Source organism: Hirundo rustica, chromosome 2 (genome assembly GCF_015227805.2).
Source record: "Hirundo rustica isolate bHirRus1 chromosome 2, bHirRus1.pri.v3, whole genome shotgun sequence".
NCBI lineage: Eukaryota > Metazoa > Chordata > Aves > Passeriformes > Hirundinidae > Hirundo > Hirundo rustica.
Window position 1 is genome coordinate 26866538 of NC_053451.1, and position 17276 is coordinate 26883813.

At 36.3% G+C, this 17276-nt stretch overlaps 1 protein-coding gene across 7 annotated transcripts in view; it reads left to right on the forward strand.

Moving 5' to 3' along the window:
* STXBP5L (syntaxin binding protein 5L) overlaps positions 1 to 17276 on the forward strand; it is a 179095-nt gene that overhangs the window by 77156 nt on the left and 84663 nt on the right. For all 7 annotated transcript variants that reach the window (XM_040054644.2, XM_040054645.2, XM_040054646.2 and 4 more), the window contains exon 5: positions 10140 to 10274. In XM_040054644.2, coding sequence (XP_039910578.1) covers positions 10140 to 10274 — 135 coding nt within the window. The remainder of the gene's footprint in view (positions 1 to 10139; positions 10275 to 17276) is intronic.

Here is a 17276-nt window from a genome sequence, read left to right on the forward strand (position 1 = left end):
CCAGACACATGTCAGCTTCGAGCAAGAACCCAATGCAATGATTTAGGATACTTTTCCTTCTGTCACAATAAACTCTGGGCATTATTCCAGTAAATCAGAAATAGAGCTAGTAATGTCAGTGTTGAGATTATATCATTAAACAGTACATGAGCAGGAAGAGAAGAGAGACTACAGATTGCAGAAAAACAAGGACCATTAATCACAGAGTCCCTGTCTACTGAAGCGCAACAAATGAGAACAGCTGGTCTCCAATAAGTCTACATGATTTTAATTGATGGAAGCTGTTAAGGAAAAAAGTGTGCGTACAAAGAAAAAGCATACACACGTAAAGTTATTTTTTCTTTGAAGTCAGTTGCAGTATTTCAGTCTTATCCTGATTTTAGTGTGTCATTCAAAATAAGTTGATTGATATTGATATAAAATTTGGTTTAAACTTACTTTAGTAAGAATGTATGATAAACACAGATTTATATATGCTGCAGCTAGCAGAGGGTAAAATATTAACGTATCTTTAGTTTACTTTTCTAACAGCACTGTGAAGTCAAACTGTTAAACAAAAGACAAGTTTCAACCTTTCATCTTTGAGCTAGGTCCCAATTTACTTCTTTGGAACTAGGAGATTGGGAACCAAAACCAGCATTTTTGATTTATGTATTCAGTGTTGGGTGAAGAGATGAGAAAAGCTTAGGTGTTTAGGATTTTATAATGCAGATGCTACAAAATCCATGAAATAAATACATCAAAACTTTTCTTTTGAGAACATCATCCTCCTGTTCCAGCCTTTGTTATTTGACTTTCTTTCATTGCTAAGAAACTTAGTGGCTCTTACTGTGCTCTGTATTGCCCATCACTGTCACTGTGTTTGGTATTACAAGCCCATTTTTACTTAACCTTCAAAGAAATTTATGAAGGGCAAGTGAAGTGTTACAAATATGAAATGGTGATTTCACAAGCCAGTAGACAAGAGAAAAATCATGTACATTGTCTTTCCCCTGAAGATGAGAGCAAGAGTCTGTTCTCCAACCCCATTTCATTAATTTGCTCACCTCACTGATTTTATGGAACTTTTATTCTCATATTTGTTGTGTAATGACCTTGAGTCAACATCAGAAATAAATTAGAAGTCAATGAAAAGAATGCTGCTTTCTGCCAGCATCTTTTTCTATTTAAGGCAGCACGTTTCCATGTAATTTCCTTATCTCTTTCTCTTGGGAGCAAGTGTTTGTGTTACACCTGTTCGATCCACAGCATTACTGTTGTGTAATAGTAAAGATCTAGGCAGGGAGAATGTGTCACTGTCACTGTCAGTGATCCTGCTCCTGCAGGTAAGACACTCCAGTGAGTTTGCAGTCAAAACCATAAAAGGGAGTTGACAAAAGAGGGTGTCTCTTTGCTGTGCGTTTGCCCAAGAGGAAGGAAGGTAGTATTCTGTCATTCTGAAAATGAAACAAATTATCCCTAGCACAGGCTACAAAAATTGTACATCCCCTTGCACACCAGGATTTCAAGCGTGACTTCCACGTTGTTCTTGAGCTCCAATAATGCCCACAACTTGCTGCAGTGCTATGCAGATAACCTTGGAGTTACTGAGGATGGGAATTTCAATGCCTGTACCTTATAGGAAGTTATAGTGCAGCTGTCCTTCTGTATGTGCTATGGCATGCTGTACAGGCCAGGGTGACCTTCTGTGGAGTTGTAAGAAGGTTAGTTATAAGAAATAAAACCAAAGGTCCTGTGGCATGCTGTGGACCTCGACTAACCTTGTAAAGAGTTCATAATAACCTCATAAGATTTTATCTAAATACATAAACTAACTCTTCATTCAAGGGAGATCTCTGGGTTTACTAATTTAATCAAATGGAATGCATCTAATGTATTTCTGAACATGCTTTTTCTGATTTGGTCTAAGTTCTTTCGAGTTAACTGCTTGTAAATAATTGATGTTGACACTCATTACAAATGTTCATATAGTTGCTGCGCTGATGATTTTTGTGGTTAACATAAGCTTTTCTTAGAACAAGTATTTTTTAAGTGCTGTAAGCTGTTAACTACAGTTGTGATTGTAAAGTAATTTGAAATAGTAAGCTCACAAGTCAAGAGTGGGCCTAACTTCAGGCTTTTAGGGTTATTTCCCCTGTCCTGAAGGTTTACACAGGAAGTTCTGGCTTTTGAAGAAACAGAGGAACAGCCCACTTTTATTCTCAATTGTTTTAACAGAAAAGAGGGGAAACAAGAAGCAGAATATACTATTAATGGTGCTTTACCTTGAACTTTGTATTTTCATTTTTAAGACTTAAAGGATTAAGGATCAGTCCCAATTAAAAAAAAAAAAAAGACAAAACCAAAATTTCTTGAGAAAGAAATCGTTTTCCAGCTACATTTCTTAAAATTTTATGTATTTTGGGGGGCCTTCTTGTATTCCTGTTTCTTATTCTTGTAAGTTTCTTATGTGTACTATTTCAGGTAAAGGACACCCTGAAAAATGCTTCTATCTTAAACACAGCAGTAGACCACAAGCCAGATGACATATCTAAATAACATGATGGAAAATAGCTGCCTAAGCCTTTTTGCTTTGTCAAATTAAAAAATCGTGTTAGATATCTCAGCAGTATTTAAGCCCATTGGCCTTAAATGAAACTCTAAAGTGAAAATGTTTTCTTAACATTTCTTCTACATAGAATTTGCAGAAATTGAAGTGGGAGTTGGGGGGGAGGAGGATGTCTTAATTATATGGAGGATGTTCACAAATAGCTAGAAGTATACTTTGCTTAGGATAATTTGTATTGAAATTATAGTTTAGAGGTGGAATCCTGATTTGTTGTACCTCAGCATTTGTAGAGAATCTCCCATCACTGAAATTCTTTAAATTAAGAGGTATCTTATAGTAACTTCTTCTGCCTCAAGTGGTAGTTAATTTGAAGAAATCAGATTAAATCAGTGTTAAATAGAAGAGAGGAACCTGAAAGGCTCATTTCTTACATTCCAATCCACAATTTAAATTTTTGCTGTTGTACAGACAACATTGACTGTGATGAATACTTGTATCTAAACCAGTATAAACAAAGAAAAATAAAGCTCCTCTGTGGACTGATTGGGTAAGAAGAATAATCTGAGATACCTAACTTGAAAGGAACATTGGGAAGTAGAAGTCTAGAAAGTAACTGTTACCACTGCCTTAACTCTATTTTTCATTCATGTTTCTTTGTAAGGAACATATATTAAATTGCGTTATATAAAACAATTCATTTTACTGTCTTTCTTTAAAGCATTGATCTCTACAGGTAAGAGGTGTAAGCTCAAGTAATGTCTTAAGTGATCCTACCGTCTGCAGGTTTTCAGTTAGTTGTTGTTTGTTGTACAGTACAGGAAATAGGCACAGTGGCGTGTGAGCTAAATGATGACTTGTTTCACAATTTTTAATTGTAAATAGTTTCTGACTTGCATTATTAACTTAGAATTTATTGGTAGAGATGATTCACTGAGTAGTTATGAACAGAATAGTCACATTCAGCTCTGAATTTGGTGGAAAAATACAATTCAGTTCTAGTTCTCACATTTCTCATTAGATAGATGCTCTTCATCTACCCAGTCCTATCACCTTTATTTGCACTATAATCTTCAAACAACAGATATCTGAGCAGTCTAACACTCTGGAAAAAATCCAGAGACAGAAGTGTTTATGCAGTATTTTGAGAATATAATTTACCTTAATATTCCTCTTGTGTCCAGATATTCCTAAATAACAATGGGGTTTATCCCCTATTTTGCTGTTACTAAGATGCAATGCAATTTGTGTTCAACGTGTTTTTAGCTCTACTTCACTTTCTTCCGTGTAAGTAATTAAAACAGAAAATAAGACATATCAACTGATTTTAATTAAAAATAAAGGTTGACTGTTTCTAGCAGAAAATACACGTGAAAGAGAAGATTTTTCTTATTTTAAATTAAAACTAAGGCACATTTTAAAAAAACAGGTTGACTACAAATATCAATTTCAAAGGCATGTTTGGTTCATTCACTTTCCGCTAGGATCTCTTTGTGCAGGGCTGCTAGAAATTTTTGAAATTATCTTATATGTTATTTGGAGAATCTGGTATGAATAAGAGAAATACTCATGTTGTTATTAGTGTCACCAAGACCCTGAAAGGAAGGAACTCTCCAGATGTATTGAACTGCTCTATATTTCATTTGACTCTTAGTCAGCCTGTTAGTAATTTAAAGTATTTCCTGTGCTCTTACATCAGCCCTAGAGCCTTTGCATACTCTGCAAGTAAGTTAACATGAGAGTTGAAATTAAGCATTGGAACTCATAATAATGGAGTTCACCTTGGGTTTCTGCCTTCCTAGGGCTTCCTGGTATATAACAACACCCCCTGTAGCAGAGGAGATGTTATTACTATGCACAGTCCCAGTTCACATCTGTCTGGGGAGCTGCACAACCATCTGCTGAAACAATCACATCACGTGGATGGCAGACTGCATGAATTGCTGCTATTGTTCATGGTTTTTTACATGTCTTACAGTGTTGATGAGGTCCAAATTTATATACAGACCAGGAAGAAGATTAAATACCTCCAGAGACCAAATAGCTCCTAATTTATATCCTTTGCTAGATGTTCTGGAGACAACTTCTTTCTTTCATTGTCAGTAGCATTAACATGTACTTCTGTTTAGGCACTTCAGGTCAGCTACAAACTACTTTGCCTGAATAACTGTCCAGGTCTTCCTGTGTCCATTTTGTGACTTAAAGCAATAATCTCAGCTTGAATATCCTCTACTAAACTGGCAGAAAAGTAACCTTACACTGTCTGACAATACTGGCAAGCCAGAAGCTACCTCAGTCCACTTTCAACCCCTGGAGAAGGACGGGGCACCAGATGAGTCTGGTGCGCTCTGTTTTGTATTACTTTGTTGTGAATATCCATTGAAGGCTACACAGACCACAGATTCCTCATCTAGAGGAATCCTTTCAAAAAGCTGCTTTGAAAGAGTACCTGACATAACATCAGCCAGTCGTTGGCAAGTACCAGGGGTGATGCCCAATCTATCAGGTGGCAGTGCCATGGGAACAGCTCTTGGGGATGACCCACTGAAGGAAATAGCATAAATTAGTGGAAAGTACTGAAAGCACCAGAGGATGCTGGAGAAGGTCCCTCCAGTCTGGAAATGAGCCATAATTGCTGCAATGAAAAGATAGACTTCTGATAGCTGTAAGCATCTTAAGAAGGTGATCAACTTTCTCAGCAGCTGAATTCAGCCATGCTGGGGCAATGCTCTGTGAATTTGGGTGTAAGACAGTGGCAGTCCCTTAGGAGTCACCAAGAGCAGAAGGCTGGGCCAGGACTGTGACTGGCGAGCCTTGCAGCTACTGGGCATGCTTCCTATCAGCTACTCATGTTCCCAAGTTAATGCTCCTTCATGTTTTATCTCCCTCTTTTCCTGTCAATTTGTGAAATTTTCATATTTGCTGAGAGCCTTGACACTGTAGTTTATTTTGGTAGGATTCTGAAAGGGAGCTCAAGCTAATGTTTCTGTAGGAACTGATAAAAACTGAACTCTGACAGTCAGTGCTGGGCATAAAGAATACACAGTTTCTATGCTTGTTCATATTTAAGATTAAAGGGAAAAGGCATAATATAAATTTAATTGTGGTTTTGATGTCTATGAATGAGCGATTAAATAATTACATTAGAATAACTGTTTCTCATTTTGATAAAAAGGTAATTTACTCTCCACCCTTCAGCAGGTCTCCCCACCCACCACCAGCAATACTCTTCCAGGAAAACTTTTCATGCTAAAAATAGAAAAACAAAGATAACAAAGGAGAGGCAGAAAGAAGCATTTTCAAAATTATCTTTTCTGTTTCTTAGAGAAATATAATTAACATAATAAGGTGATTTTAAGCCATCTGAGAGTTTTTGCTAATACTTAAGAGGTTATAGCATTCTAAATTATTTTAACATTGTAGTATTCTAGTAATATACAAAGGGGTTTTGGTTGTTAGAATGTAGAGTGATGTGATTTTTCCAAAAATACACCTTTCCAAGATTTGCTAGTCAGAAAATATTCCTTTCTAAAATAAAGTTCAGTGCTTTGACAATGCTCTTTCAGTAATTCCATTATATCTGTTATATTATTTACAAAATTTATGTGAACAATATGTTTAAATGCTTACATAAGGTATGTTTTTAGGACATTAGCAAAATAGTTTTCCTTACTAAATTCTGATTTAAGTGTTTTAGTTAGTATCTCTTGATTTTTAAAAAATTACTATATCCTACAGGATATTCTATATCTTGTTTTGTCATTTGGAAAAAATGATCCAATGTTTCAGACTGTTCTGGAGAATAGAAACACCTTTTTTGGTATCAATTCATCGATTTTTTGCTATTACTTATAATGGTCAATAAGATTCATGTTGTGGTTTGCTACTAAGAGTGTACAATATCCACATTTCTGGCTCACTTTCTGTTGAGAAAGTCCTCAAGTTTCCATTTAATTCTGTTGCGTGTTATCTCAATCAGATTGACAATCTGATTAAACTTTGTCAGAAGCACTTCATACTGACATAATTCAGTACAACCCCTAACTTCTTAAGAAGAAAAATAGCCTTTCTTTCTTTCTTTCTGGCTTATTGACTCGTTTTTGTAATGGCACCAAAAGACATCTTAATTTGCTTGTGGGTTATATGACTAACAGAGTCATATAATAGAATACCTTTCATCCACACTGAAAACTACAGTATGAGACTTCATTGTTTTCTCTTGAAGAAATCATTATGTAATCAGTTCTTACTGAGACGGAAGATGTTCATTAAAATTCGGAGTCTTGCTTCAAAGCTTCCAAGCCTCAAAGTCAAGTTAATATCTTCTGTAGAAGTGAAAAGTCAATAATATATAAAGCAACTTGAATTTAATTTACATAATGTGAAATAAAACTACTTCAGAGAAGTGTGGAGTTTTAGGAGAATATGAAAATCATATGGCTTTGTTTGGTGAAGCCTAGCAATATATTGTATTAAAATGCTTAGTAATCCCTGTGCTCTAATAGGTTTTTTACATACCCGGATTGTCTTTAAGGGAGTGCTATTTTCTTATAAGCTCACATATTATAAAAGGTTTTATAATGACATTTATACATTTCATAATTAGGCATTTCATAATGTTTAATAACCTTTTGGGTAAACAATAAAGACTCGTAGGGTAGTTTTCTTTGTGGAGGGAAGAACATGCAGGATACTTTCGTACCTGGCTGTCCCATAAATTTGGCAGAACAAAATGAAATTATTTAAGAGGAAGTAGCTGGGCTTAAGAAAACAGGCATGGCTGTGGTGCTTTTTTTTTCATTCTTTAGCGATACCTAGTTCTCTTTTGGTATTTCATGTGTGCATCCAGGCTTAGTAGTGACTAGTGTCTGGGATTTCAGATAGGCCAGAAAGATATTAAGTCTAATAACTTATGGTCTAACTACTTAGTAGTAGTTACTACATTGGTCTGATTTTTCTCTTGCTCTTTGTTATTAAAGCATTATGTTCTTGAAATTTTAAACGTAAGGCAGGCAAATGGAGAACGTGCACTATCTGGAATGCAGACACCTGCTTTGCCTGTTGGTTGTTGTGGCAGTGTGTCCTAGAGATTATGATGTGGAAGCAAATCTCAAAAATGAAGAAAAGTAGCCCAAAGCAGCCTCAAACAGTGTGTGGTGTTTCAACAGCACCTCAAGCAGAGGTGATGTCGAAACTGTATTCATAATCAAGAGATTGGATTCATTCTTGCGCATGGGAGATCAAGTTTTCTGTAGGACCCCATAGAGGTTTGTGATTACGTTTAACAGAGGACTGAAAAATACCAGTGTCCTAGGAAGACTTGAATCTGCTTAGTCTGATGAGACTGCAAGAATTCGGAGTGTTGAAGTCAAGTAGGGCCCACTTTGGAACTTACAAATTTTTTGTCAGTCACTAGAGTGCTACATTTTCAACACTCTCAAGTCAAAACTATCTCCTCTTCCTGTAATTTAACAGTTTACTACAAACAAGTGTTGGGTGAGTTTCAAAATGAAGTGATTAACAGGGTTTATTAGCTAGAGAGGTTTTTTATGGGCTGGGACCTAACAAAGCACCCATATGCTTTGCAGTGCAAGAAGGAGTGGAGGTAGTACAGAAATGCAAGAAACGAAACATCGACAACAAAATGTTATTAAAATGAATTTAACCAGAAGTGAGGGAAATGTTGCACCTGAAGAGAAAGCAAAAGAAATAGAGTTGTTTGGTTTAAAGGAAAAGGATTGGGAATTATGTGGAAAAACAACTTCCCATTTGAAACTATAAAGCCAGAAGGACAAGTGGTTCCTTGCATCTGTTATGAGCAGAGGAATATAGCTCATAGCTTGAACTCCGTCAATGATTATATAGGTGGCATATGCCTTCTGCAGTTGTTTCTGTTGGATCTTTGGTGGTCTGACTGCACCCACAATATCAGGACTATGCGGCTGCTTGAAGGCATTTTCAGTTATGCATACTAAAACATAGCTCCTGTTCTCCAAGTAATTCTCTTGAAAAACCTGGTGTTCCTTCCACTAAATGTTCCAGAATTATTGCCAAAATTGGACAACTGATGGTAAAATACAGTCCTGTACAGCTGGACAGAACAAAGACAATCTCATATTTAGGTCTCACTTTAATCAACCAAACAAGATTTCTGGGAAGGGTAAGCCTTATTCCAGGTTCCATGATTCCATGACAATTTTCTCTATAAATTACAATGCGAAGACTTCATATTTCAGCTGTGTTCAATCCACTGTGATGCATAAGTACAAAAAAAGTAATTTTCCTCACTTGAATGAATTTAGCATTATATGTACTGACAGTTTATTAGATACTTGGAAAACTACAGAACTATGCAAATACTGTGTATAATCTGTTTGGAACCTTTTTATTTGTTGAGAGTGCTTTACAGGGAACAATTACATAAAGTATATTTAATTTTTATAATTATTGAACAATTCCTTAAAGAGTAGCAAATGCTCTACTCAGAGGACTTTTTATTTGAGTGATAGTGCCAAATTACTGAAAGATTGCCAGCACCACTCTCACTCCTTTATAATAAATTCAGAAAAATTGCTGTACCATAAGAATGAAAATTTTACATATGCCATGTTATAAATATTGTATGTACTTTATGGTGGTTGAAGGTGCTAATGAAAAAAAAAATCAAGTTTGTATATAAAAGCCAGAAATAGCCTGTTTATGGAACTGAGTGAAAAATATAATAACGTACGAACGACATAAAAAGCAAAATACCTGTGTTTTTGTCAAAATTTACAAGTCTGTACCATAAGGTTGGATTAATTTTCAGTCTCTGTAGGTAGCATGAATTCACTTACATTTTAGTAGCAAATGTTTTCTCATCTCACATAGATTTAGTTTTGTTTTAGTGTAGGTGATATCTATATAATAACCATAATATGAAAGTAACCTGAACCTACTCATTGTCATCTGTGAAAACTTTTATGTATTATCATGAGAAATCATCATGACTTCTTTCCAAGCTAATGTAGCGCTTTTTCATCTCCTTGTAATGAGTGTAGGATTCAGTGTGTCTGTGGTAGTTCAGTTTTGATAAATGCTCTTATCAAAGGCCCTACTCTTCCAGATGGCAAATAAATGAATGTTTTCTTGTGTGAATTAAGGTGTTATACTTCTGTTGTGCAAAACACGAATCCCACTGATGTCCACAAAACTCTGTTTGTTCGACGGGATAATCTGCTTATTCTGACAAAGGATATAAGAAAGCCTTCCTTGAGAGTCCTGAATGCTATCGAAGTGCAATTTATATGCTCATGGAGGTAGATAGACTTAGTTCAGTGCTCAAGTGATGCTACTCTTTTGTCCTGGCCTTAATACCGGCAGGCAGGATGGCTCTGTTTTCTTTCATGGTCTCTGTTTTGATTTTCCTAGGGATGACCCCTGGAACCCGTCCATTCTTCAGAATGCCTGCTGGGCAGGCTTTTCTCAGGCTTTTCAGTTAAAAATGGAAAGAATAATTCTTTCTGCTGCAAAAGTGTTAAAAAACATTGTTAATGTGGTATTCAGTCACTTATGTTTTGTTGGTTTGTTGTTTTTGGTTTTTTTTCTTTTCCAGGATTACTTACTGCCATCTACCTTTCCAGAGTAAATGGCTTTATGTTGGAACAGAGAGAGGAAATACACACATTGTAAATATTGAGTCCTTCATTCTTTCTGGATATGTTATCATGTGGAACAAGGCAATAGAGCTGTAAGTGCAGATTTTTTTTTTTTTATTATTATTTGTATGTGTGGTCATTTTCATAGCTGTCTTAAGTTTAAATTTTAAGAATTATTTGATTTTACAAATATTACCAGATCTTTTGAAGCCTTTAATTTCAGTGAATGCATTTGCAGTATTAACTGGCTTTTTACAGGACATTAGGAGTCAGATTTCTGTTAGAGACCATGTAATTGTATTTCATATAAAAGAAAAAAAAATTGATGTACTGTTTAACTGTGAAGTTCCATGAAATAGAGAAAGTCTTCAATCACTAAAATTCAGATTTTGCTATTTTTATGAGGAAAGCTTGATCACCATATCCTCTGTCCTGTGAAGAGAATAATGGAGGATATGTGCCCTAAGACTCTACAGAGAACTTTTCTTCATTGAACTGTGGAATCATGTAGATGAGAAGGGACAGGAGGAGGTCTCTAGACCAAGCCTCCTGCTCAACACAGTGAGAATTTCAAGGTTCATTCAAACAGATCAAAACCTGATGAAATGACAGGTAGGATAATGAGTGCCTATGACAGTTCTTTAACAAGCTAAGCCAGGTGCCTCTGTTGGGGGTATGAAATGGAAAGAGACATAAAAAAATCTGACTGGGATCCATCTATGCTTCCTGCAAGTAAAAGCCTCAACTGAAATGAAAAACTCTTTCTCTGCTGTTTCCTCTGTGAAGTTCCAGCAAGAGGAACTTCCGTGAAAAAGCTCAAAGTACTTTTTGCAGTTTCTGAGACATTTGCTTCTTCTTGTGAGGGACCTGTAACCTTTGGTAAACTGAAATACAGCAGTCTCAGTAAACCAAGAGAGCAGTAGCTAAGAACAAGGTTACAGACCTGCAGTGTAACCTCAAAAATTCCTTCCTTTCTTTTCCCTCTATTATTATTATTATACTAATCACTCTGTTCCACAGGTTGAACCGATGTCTCATTTTCTTTCTCCCTCTCTGCCCTCATCAAACTTCATAGGCCCAGTTGTACAAATCCAGGTTTACCTTCAAAGGACATAAAACTAAGGATTCAAATGGTAGTCAGGATTCAGTCTGCTGGTAAATCTTTTATCTAGTTCTCAGTTTTGGAATGTTTGGTTCTTCTGCCCCTGTGAGACTACTCAGCTCTGTTTAGTAGTTTTGGCTGCAAAAAAAGTACCACTGGAAAACATGGTTTCCATTGGAATATGATCATTTTGATGAGTTATTCAGGTAGAAAGTACCCTAATTGTTTTCTATTTCTTACTTTGTTTTGGTGACTGACAATATTGGAGGGCTTTTTGAATCCTGTATTTTAAAGTGTCTATGTTTACTACATTGAATTGATAAAGTCTTTATGTTTTTGGGAACATGTTTTCATTTTGTGTACACTTGTAATTTTCTTTCCTTCAGAAATCAGGATGTTTCCATTCTGTAGGGAAATATATCCAAAAGTTTTTTATGGACTGAAAGCTTTCTGCCAAGTTTCAGTTTATAATTATTTCAAAATTCTTCTGGATAAATGTTTTAAAATTATTTTAGTGGCCAAAACAAACATTTTTCATGAAAGTAGAATAGAATGATGCCTCTCTTTCTATGTGGGACATAAGGGCTGCTTTCTATCAAGCTTCACTACTGATTTGTTGACATAGGCTAGATGCTGTGCAGTATGCTCCCTCTCTAAAACCTTCAAGGAAGCAAGCAGCCCCTCCTAACTATCTTCTTTGTATTTTCTATGCAGGAAAATTTTCAAAAAGTTCTCTTTCCATAAGTTGTGAAAGGTAATGACAGCATAATAAATATAGACTGTGTCACCTCAAGTACTTGGAGGTGCTGTATGGTTACCGAAATAGGTTCTTCTTCTAAAAAGCAAGTTTGCCATGTACTGTTTTGCTGAGAGGAGGTCACAGGTATTCATTCACCATTGCTTCCAGTTCTACCAGTGTTACAAGGAGAAATTGATCCATGTAAGTGTGCTTCTCTAAAGCTCCATCCTCTTCATCCAATCTTATCATATACTCCTGGATATGGAGTGGAGGAGGCTGTCCATGTAAATATTTTGCAGGTGGACGGGGGATCCTCTGTGTCCCCAGATCAGAGGAAGAGGCTGGTGGGGATAGTGGTGGTGTTTGCCACAGCAGCCACTTTTGTAGGTGCTGTAGTCCCTCTGAAATTGAAACTGGGTGACTCAGTAAAGTAATTCGAACTCTCTCTGGTAATAAACTATGATGTCTCTTCCAGTACTGTTGCTTTCCTGCATGTAAAATGGAATGCAGATCAGCTTTTAAAGGAGATGTTATTAACTTTCAATGTACTTCATGAGGCTGAGCTTATGATTGTAGACTTTCCTTTAGGATAGTGCTGAGAAAAATGTTTGAGGGAACAGTTATATTTTGGGCCATGGATATGTTCTGATTTGATTATATTTTTGAATCTCCACATTATTTTCACATATTTTAAAAATAATTTTTACATTTTAATATTAGAGGATGATAAAATAATTCATGTTGTAAGGCTTCTCTAGAATTTTCAAGACCAACTTCCTGCTTACAGTAAAATCAGGTTGTCCTGGAGTGTTTAAGTTCACAGGATCTGTTAATGTTAGGTGCTTTCAAAGACGAAAGAAAATAGGAAAAATCTTCAGCCGTACCATTAACAATGTAAGGGGCAATGGTGCTCATAACATTATGTTTAATTCTGAGTTAATGATAACATTTTCAAGTGTGAGGTTAGCTTGAAGGTGTTACTATTCTCTATAAAGCTTGGAAAGAAAGGGATTACCTTTTGTGCAATCATATGTCTTTCAAGCTTATTGGCAAGAAAAGACCAGTAAAAGCCATTGCTCTGCTGCTATATTTAAGTCCTCAGCTTAGATGAAGGGTTTATAAATACAATTTTAAGTGTTTCGAGTTTGTGTATCGTCTGCTCTAACAAGCCTGAAGGAGTTCATCCCTCTTCACACAATTCTCATCCAGTTTCTAAAACTGAAAGCCTACCAACATAACTTCTCTTTCTTTTAATTGCCTTCCCCAGTTACTTTTCACTGATTTGTATCTACTTCTAATGAAATATTCATGTAACTAACCCTCATCCTCAGAAGCAACCAAATATTTTGAGTCAGTGAGACCTATCTCAGTGGCTGCAAGAAATTTTTTTTGTAGCAGTGATTCTCTTGCAGTGAAAGACTGAGGTGAAAATGCTTGGTAGTTTGAAGACTTGAAGGGAAAACAGGTTTAGATGCAACATTTTTTGACTTTGCATATGTTGCAAGAAATCTGATCACCTTGTCCTGTACAGCTACTTTAGCTTACAAAGCTGGCATTTGGTGCAGAAGGTTTTATTCGTGATTTTCTTGTCTACTTTTGTATCTGAAAGATCTGTAGAGCACTGTTTTTTTGAGTGATAGTGTTTTTATGCCCTATTCAGAAGCTTCTAGCAGAGATACATGTCAAATATATGATTGCAATACATATTTTATCCTAAGAGACTGTTGTCTTCTCTTGCAGGAGAGATCATTCAGTGAGCTTAAACAGTATCTAATATTAGTTAGAAATTAAGGCCTGAACAGCTAATAATGCAAAGGAAACAGATTTTTTTTTTTTTTTTTAATGTTATTTTCAGAACTAAGTTGTAACAAATTTTGGAAGTTATGGGAAAAATTTTCTTCTTAAATCATGTGTCTGTGTCTCAGTGGACCTGTCCTTGAACAGAGCTGAGAAAAAACATAAGCATATGGGTTCCAATTCTTGTCTCAGCCATTTCTATCATCTCATGCATTATCACTACTTCAGGCCACACTGAAGCAATCTTCTCAGCTAAGAATGAATAAATTAAAACTTTTTCACTTGTCATTTCTCTGTCATGTAGCAGAGCTAGTCCTTTGCCAGAGGGGTTTGAGGCTCATGGTACTGTTTGGTTTTCTACTCTCTTAATAAGCAAACTGTTTTTCTCTTTTCCTTCCAAATGTTTGGAAACAGCTTTGGAAGAGAAAAATAGTCAATGAGCCCAGCATGTCTCCATTTACTCCAACTACAATGAGATCGATTTTCACAGCATGATCATACATTTGGGAAGGTCATCTAGTGTTGGAAAGCAAAAATAAGATCTTTATATGTGTCTTCGGAACTTCAAAAATGTAAAATCTGCATTATAAGCCCCCAGTAAGATTCCAGGGTTTTAACACCCCACTATCTAATTAACGGATAACTGAAACTTGCCAAAATTTATGGGATTTGGAGCATCAAAGAATTGGGCAGACTGGAACTCAATTATGACAGAGCCATGACTTGGTATTTCCTTTCTTAGCCTTTCTTTGTCCATCCCTGTTGCCTTAAATGGAGGGAAAGCAGTACAAAGGAGGAGAAGTAACAGTCTAGAAGAATCTGCTATTCCCTCTGTGTGCAGACCCAAATGGAGATAGTTATTACTATAAAGAAAGCACAATTTTCAAGGCTTCCTTCTTCTGGATGTTGCAGGAAGTGTGTCTAAGACATAGAGTTGCATCTTGAGATTGAACTGATTCTTGCTCACCCCAGCTTCCAGCTTTGATCCACAGCATATGGATAAAGCATCTAACTTACTCATTCTCTTAAATTTCTCTATGGCTCTACCAATGAAAAGAAGGTCTTGAATTCCATGGAGCACTGCACCTTTATGGTGGGCGGAACTGTGGGAGATGTCTGACTACTGACACTGAAGTATTTGTCTATGCACGTGTTTTTTTCAGCACTGCCACATTCAGCCAATTTCAACTTCATAACAATGACTAATATGGATGTTTTCTTTCTTTTTCCCATCTTCAAACTCTTTCTACAACTTTCTAACACCAGATTTTTATTTCTCTCAGAAATCATTACAGTACTTTTCCAATTGTGCAAGCTATTTTTTCTTTCAAAAAGAAAATGGTTTTGATTTGAATCTATTTTGTCATAGCGTACTTTCCCCTTCTTTAAAGATTGTCTTGGTATTTGAAGTTCTTACAACAGTATTTAAGTCACTTGATTTCTTAGAGTGCATAAAACACTCCAGGATGATGGAGGAATACATCATCTATGTGTTTTCCACATCTTGCTGGCTCCAGATTGTAACATTGCTGAAGACTTCTTTTTGAGCTTTCTAATTTTAGGATAAAATAATCAAATAAAAGCTTCCATCCTTACAAGTCTTTTTAAGACTGTTTTACAGTGACTGCTGTCTTAATTTCAGTCCAGTTCTTCTGAGTATAAGTCACATCTTACAGCATAACCACTCTCTCATTTCCCCAAATGAATATATACCGAGGAAATGAGTACCTGCTGCTGTCAGGAACTTCTGATGAAGTGCAAAACAAAGTATCAGTATCTCCTGAGCAAACACATAGTTTTAGTTCTGTACAGCTGTCATGGGAATCTTTGGTTCCATTTTTCAATTCTGCAGTCTGGTTTTTTGGGCTTAAAGGTCAATGAAGGCTATGAAATGTAGCAAAGTTTTGTATCATTAGCTCATACATTTTTCTTGCTCTGTTGAAGTTAGATTTCATTTCAGAATTTTTTTACTGCAAATCATTGCTGAGAGCTTTTGGACTTGACCTTATTTTTTTCTTTTTTCTTTCTGCTGTGTATTGACTTAGATTTGTGTTTTATCCTTTCTTGTGTCTTTTCAGACCTTTAATTTTCTCAGCCATTCTCAGCTGTGCCCTGGCTGCTATTTGGGAATGAGAAATTCCCTGTTCAACTATTTCACTTACGCCTTATTTTCACCTGCTGATTCTTCTTTATTTTTCCCTTTCTCAAGGAATAGGATCTAATTAGTTTTTATGCAATTCCCCAAAGCCAGCTTGAAGGAATACCTGTACACAAGTGTCTGTCATCAGCAGTAGAGTGCTTTATTCACAGTAGCTTCAAATCTGGTTGTTTTTCCAGCACCTTTTCATCCTTTCCAGGAGCTGTGGGATCTCTGCTTTTGCATGTAATATAATTCAATGGTGGGGTTTTATTCTTTGTAGGCAGTTCCACAATGACAATGTCCAACTCTCTAATCTCCTGGACAACTTTACTGTAATAGCAATGAGGGGAAACAGAACATTTTCTGTATACTAAAACAACTTAAGGCAAAATGGGATTTTGTGCATAGACATTTCCACATGCAGTATAATTTACTGTATGAAAGCAGTAATTACTGTATCTTTAGCTCTGATAGCATTTCATGGGTTCTATAAAATGATGTTATTGATATAATATAGTTAACTAAATAATTGCTTTGTTTAATCCAGCTTGTAGTGCAGTCATGATGTCTACCCTCTAGAGAAATTGACTGTAGAGCCTAATGCCTTGCTCTTCTTTTATGAGCAACACTTCCCTAGGGCTCCAGAAGATATTTTTATTTCTATTTATACATACCTTCCTTAAGGAGACAGGGAGATGCAAGAAGTGAGGCACTGGTCCTGGTCTTAGCGTGGCACAAAGGATGAGGTTTGGGTTCCTTGCCACAGTCCTGTACCCAAAGGGAGATAACATCACTTCAGGAGAAGCAAACCAGAAATTTATTGTGTCACTCCTTCTGTATCCTGCCATTGGGCAGGCTCAGAGCAACAAGCAAAAGGTCTTGCAGAATTGAGGAATTTTGCAATGCTTTCACACACAATTTTCTTCCTTGTTCCACCTGAACTGGGACTATTTTGCATCAGTTTATCCTCCCACAAACATCTCCCCCAAGACAGGATTGTGCATGTTCAGTCAAAACCAAGCATCAAACTTTATGCTGCATCTTGTGAATATTCCTTGTTATGTAGTCCAAAGAAGAATCAGTTTTGATGCAAATACTTTACTTGCTGTGTATAAAAAAAATTGATGTTTCTTGGAGCCCTGGAAAGGCAGTGCAGGAGGACTGCCAGGGAATAGGCTCTACTCTTCCAAAAAGCTTCAGAAACATCTGTTGTCATCTGTGTGTGATCTTATCTGTGATGGCACATGTGAAATTAGTTTTGGTATATACAACTATTTGAAAAGGATCCTTTCTGCTTTCCTGACAGAAGCTATGTT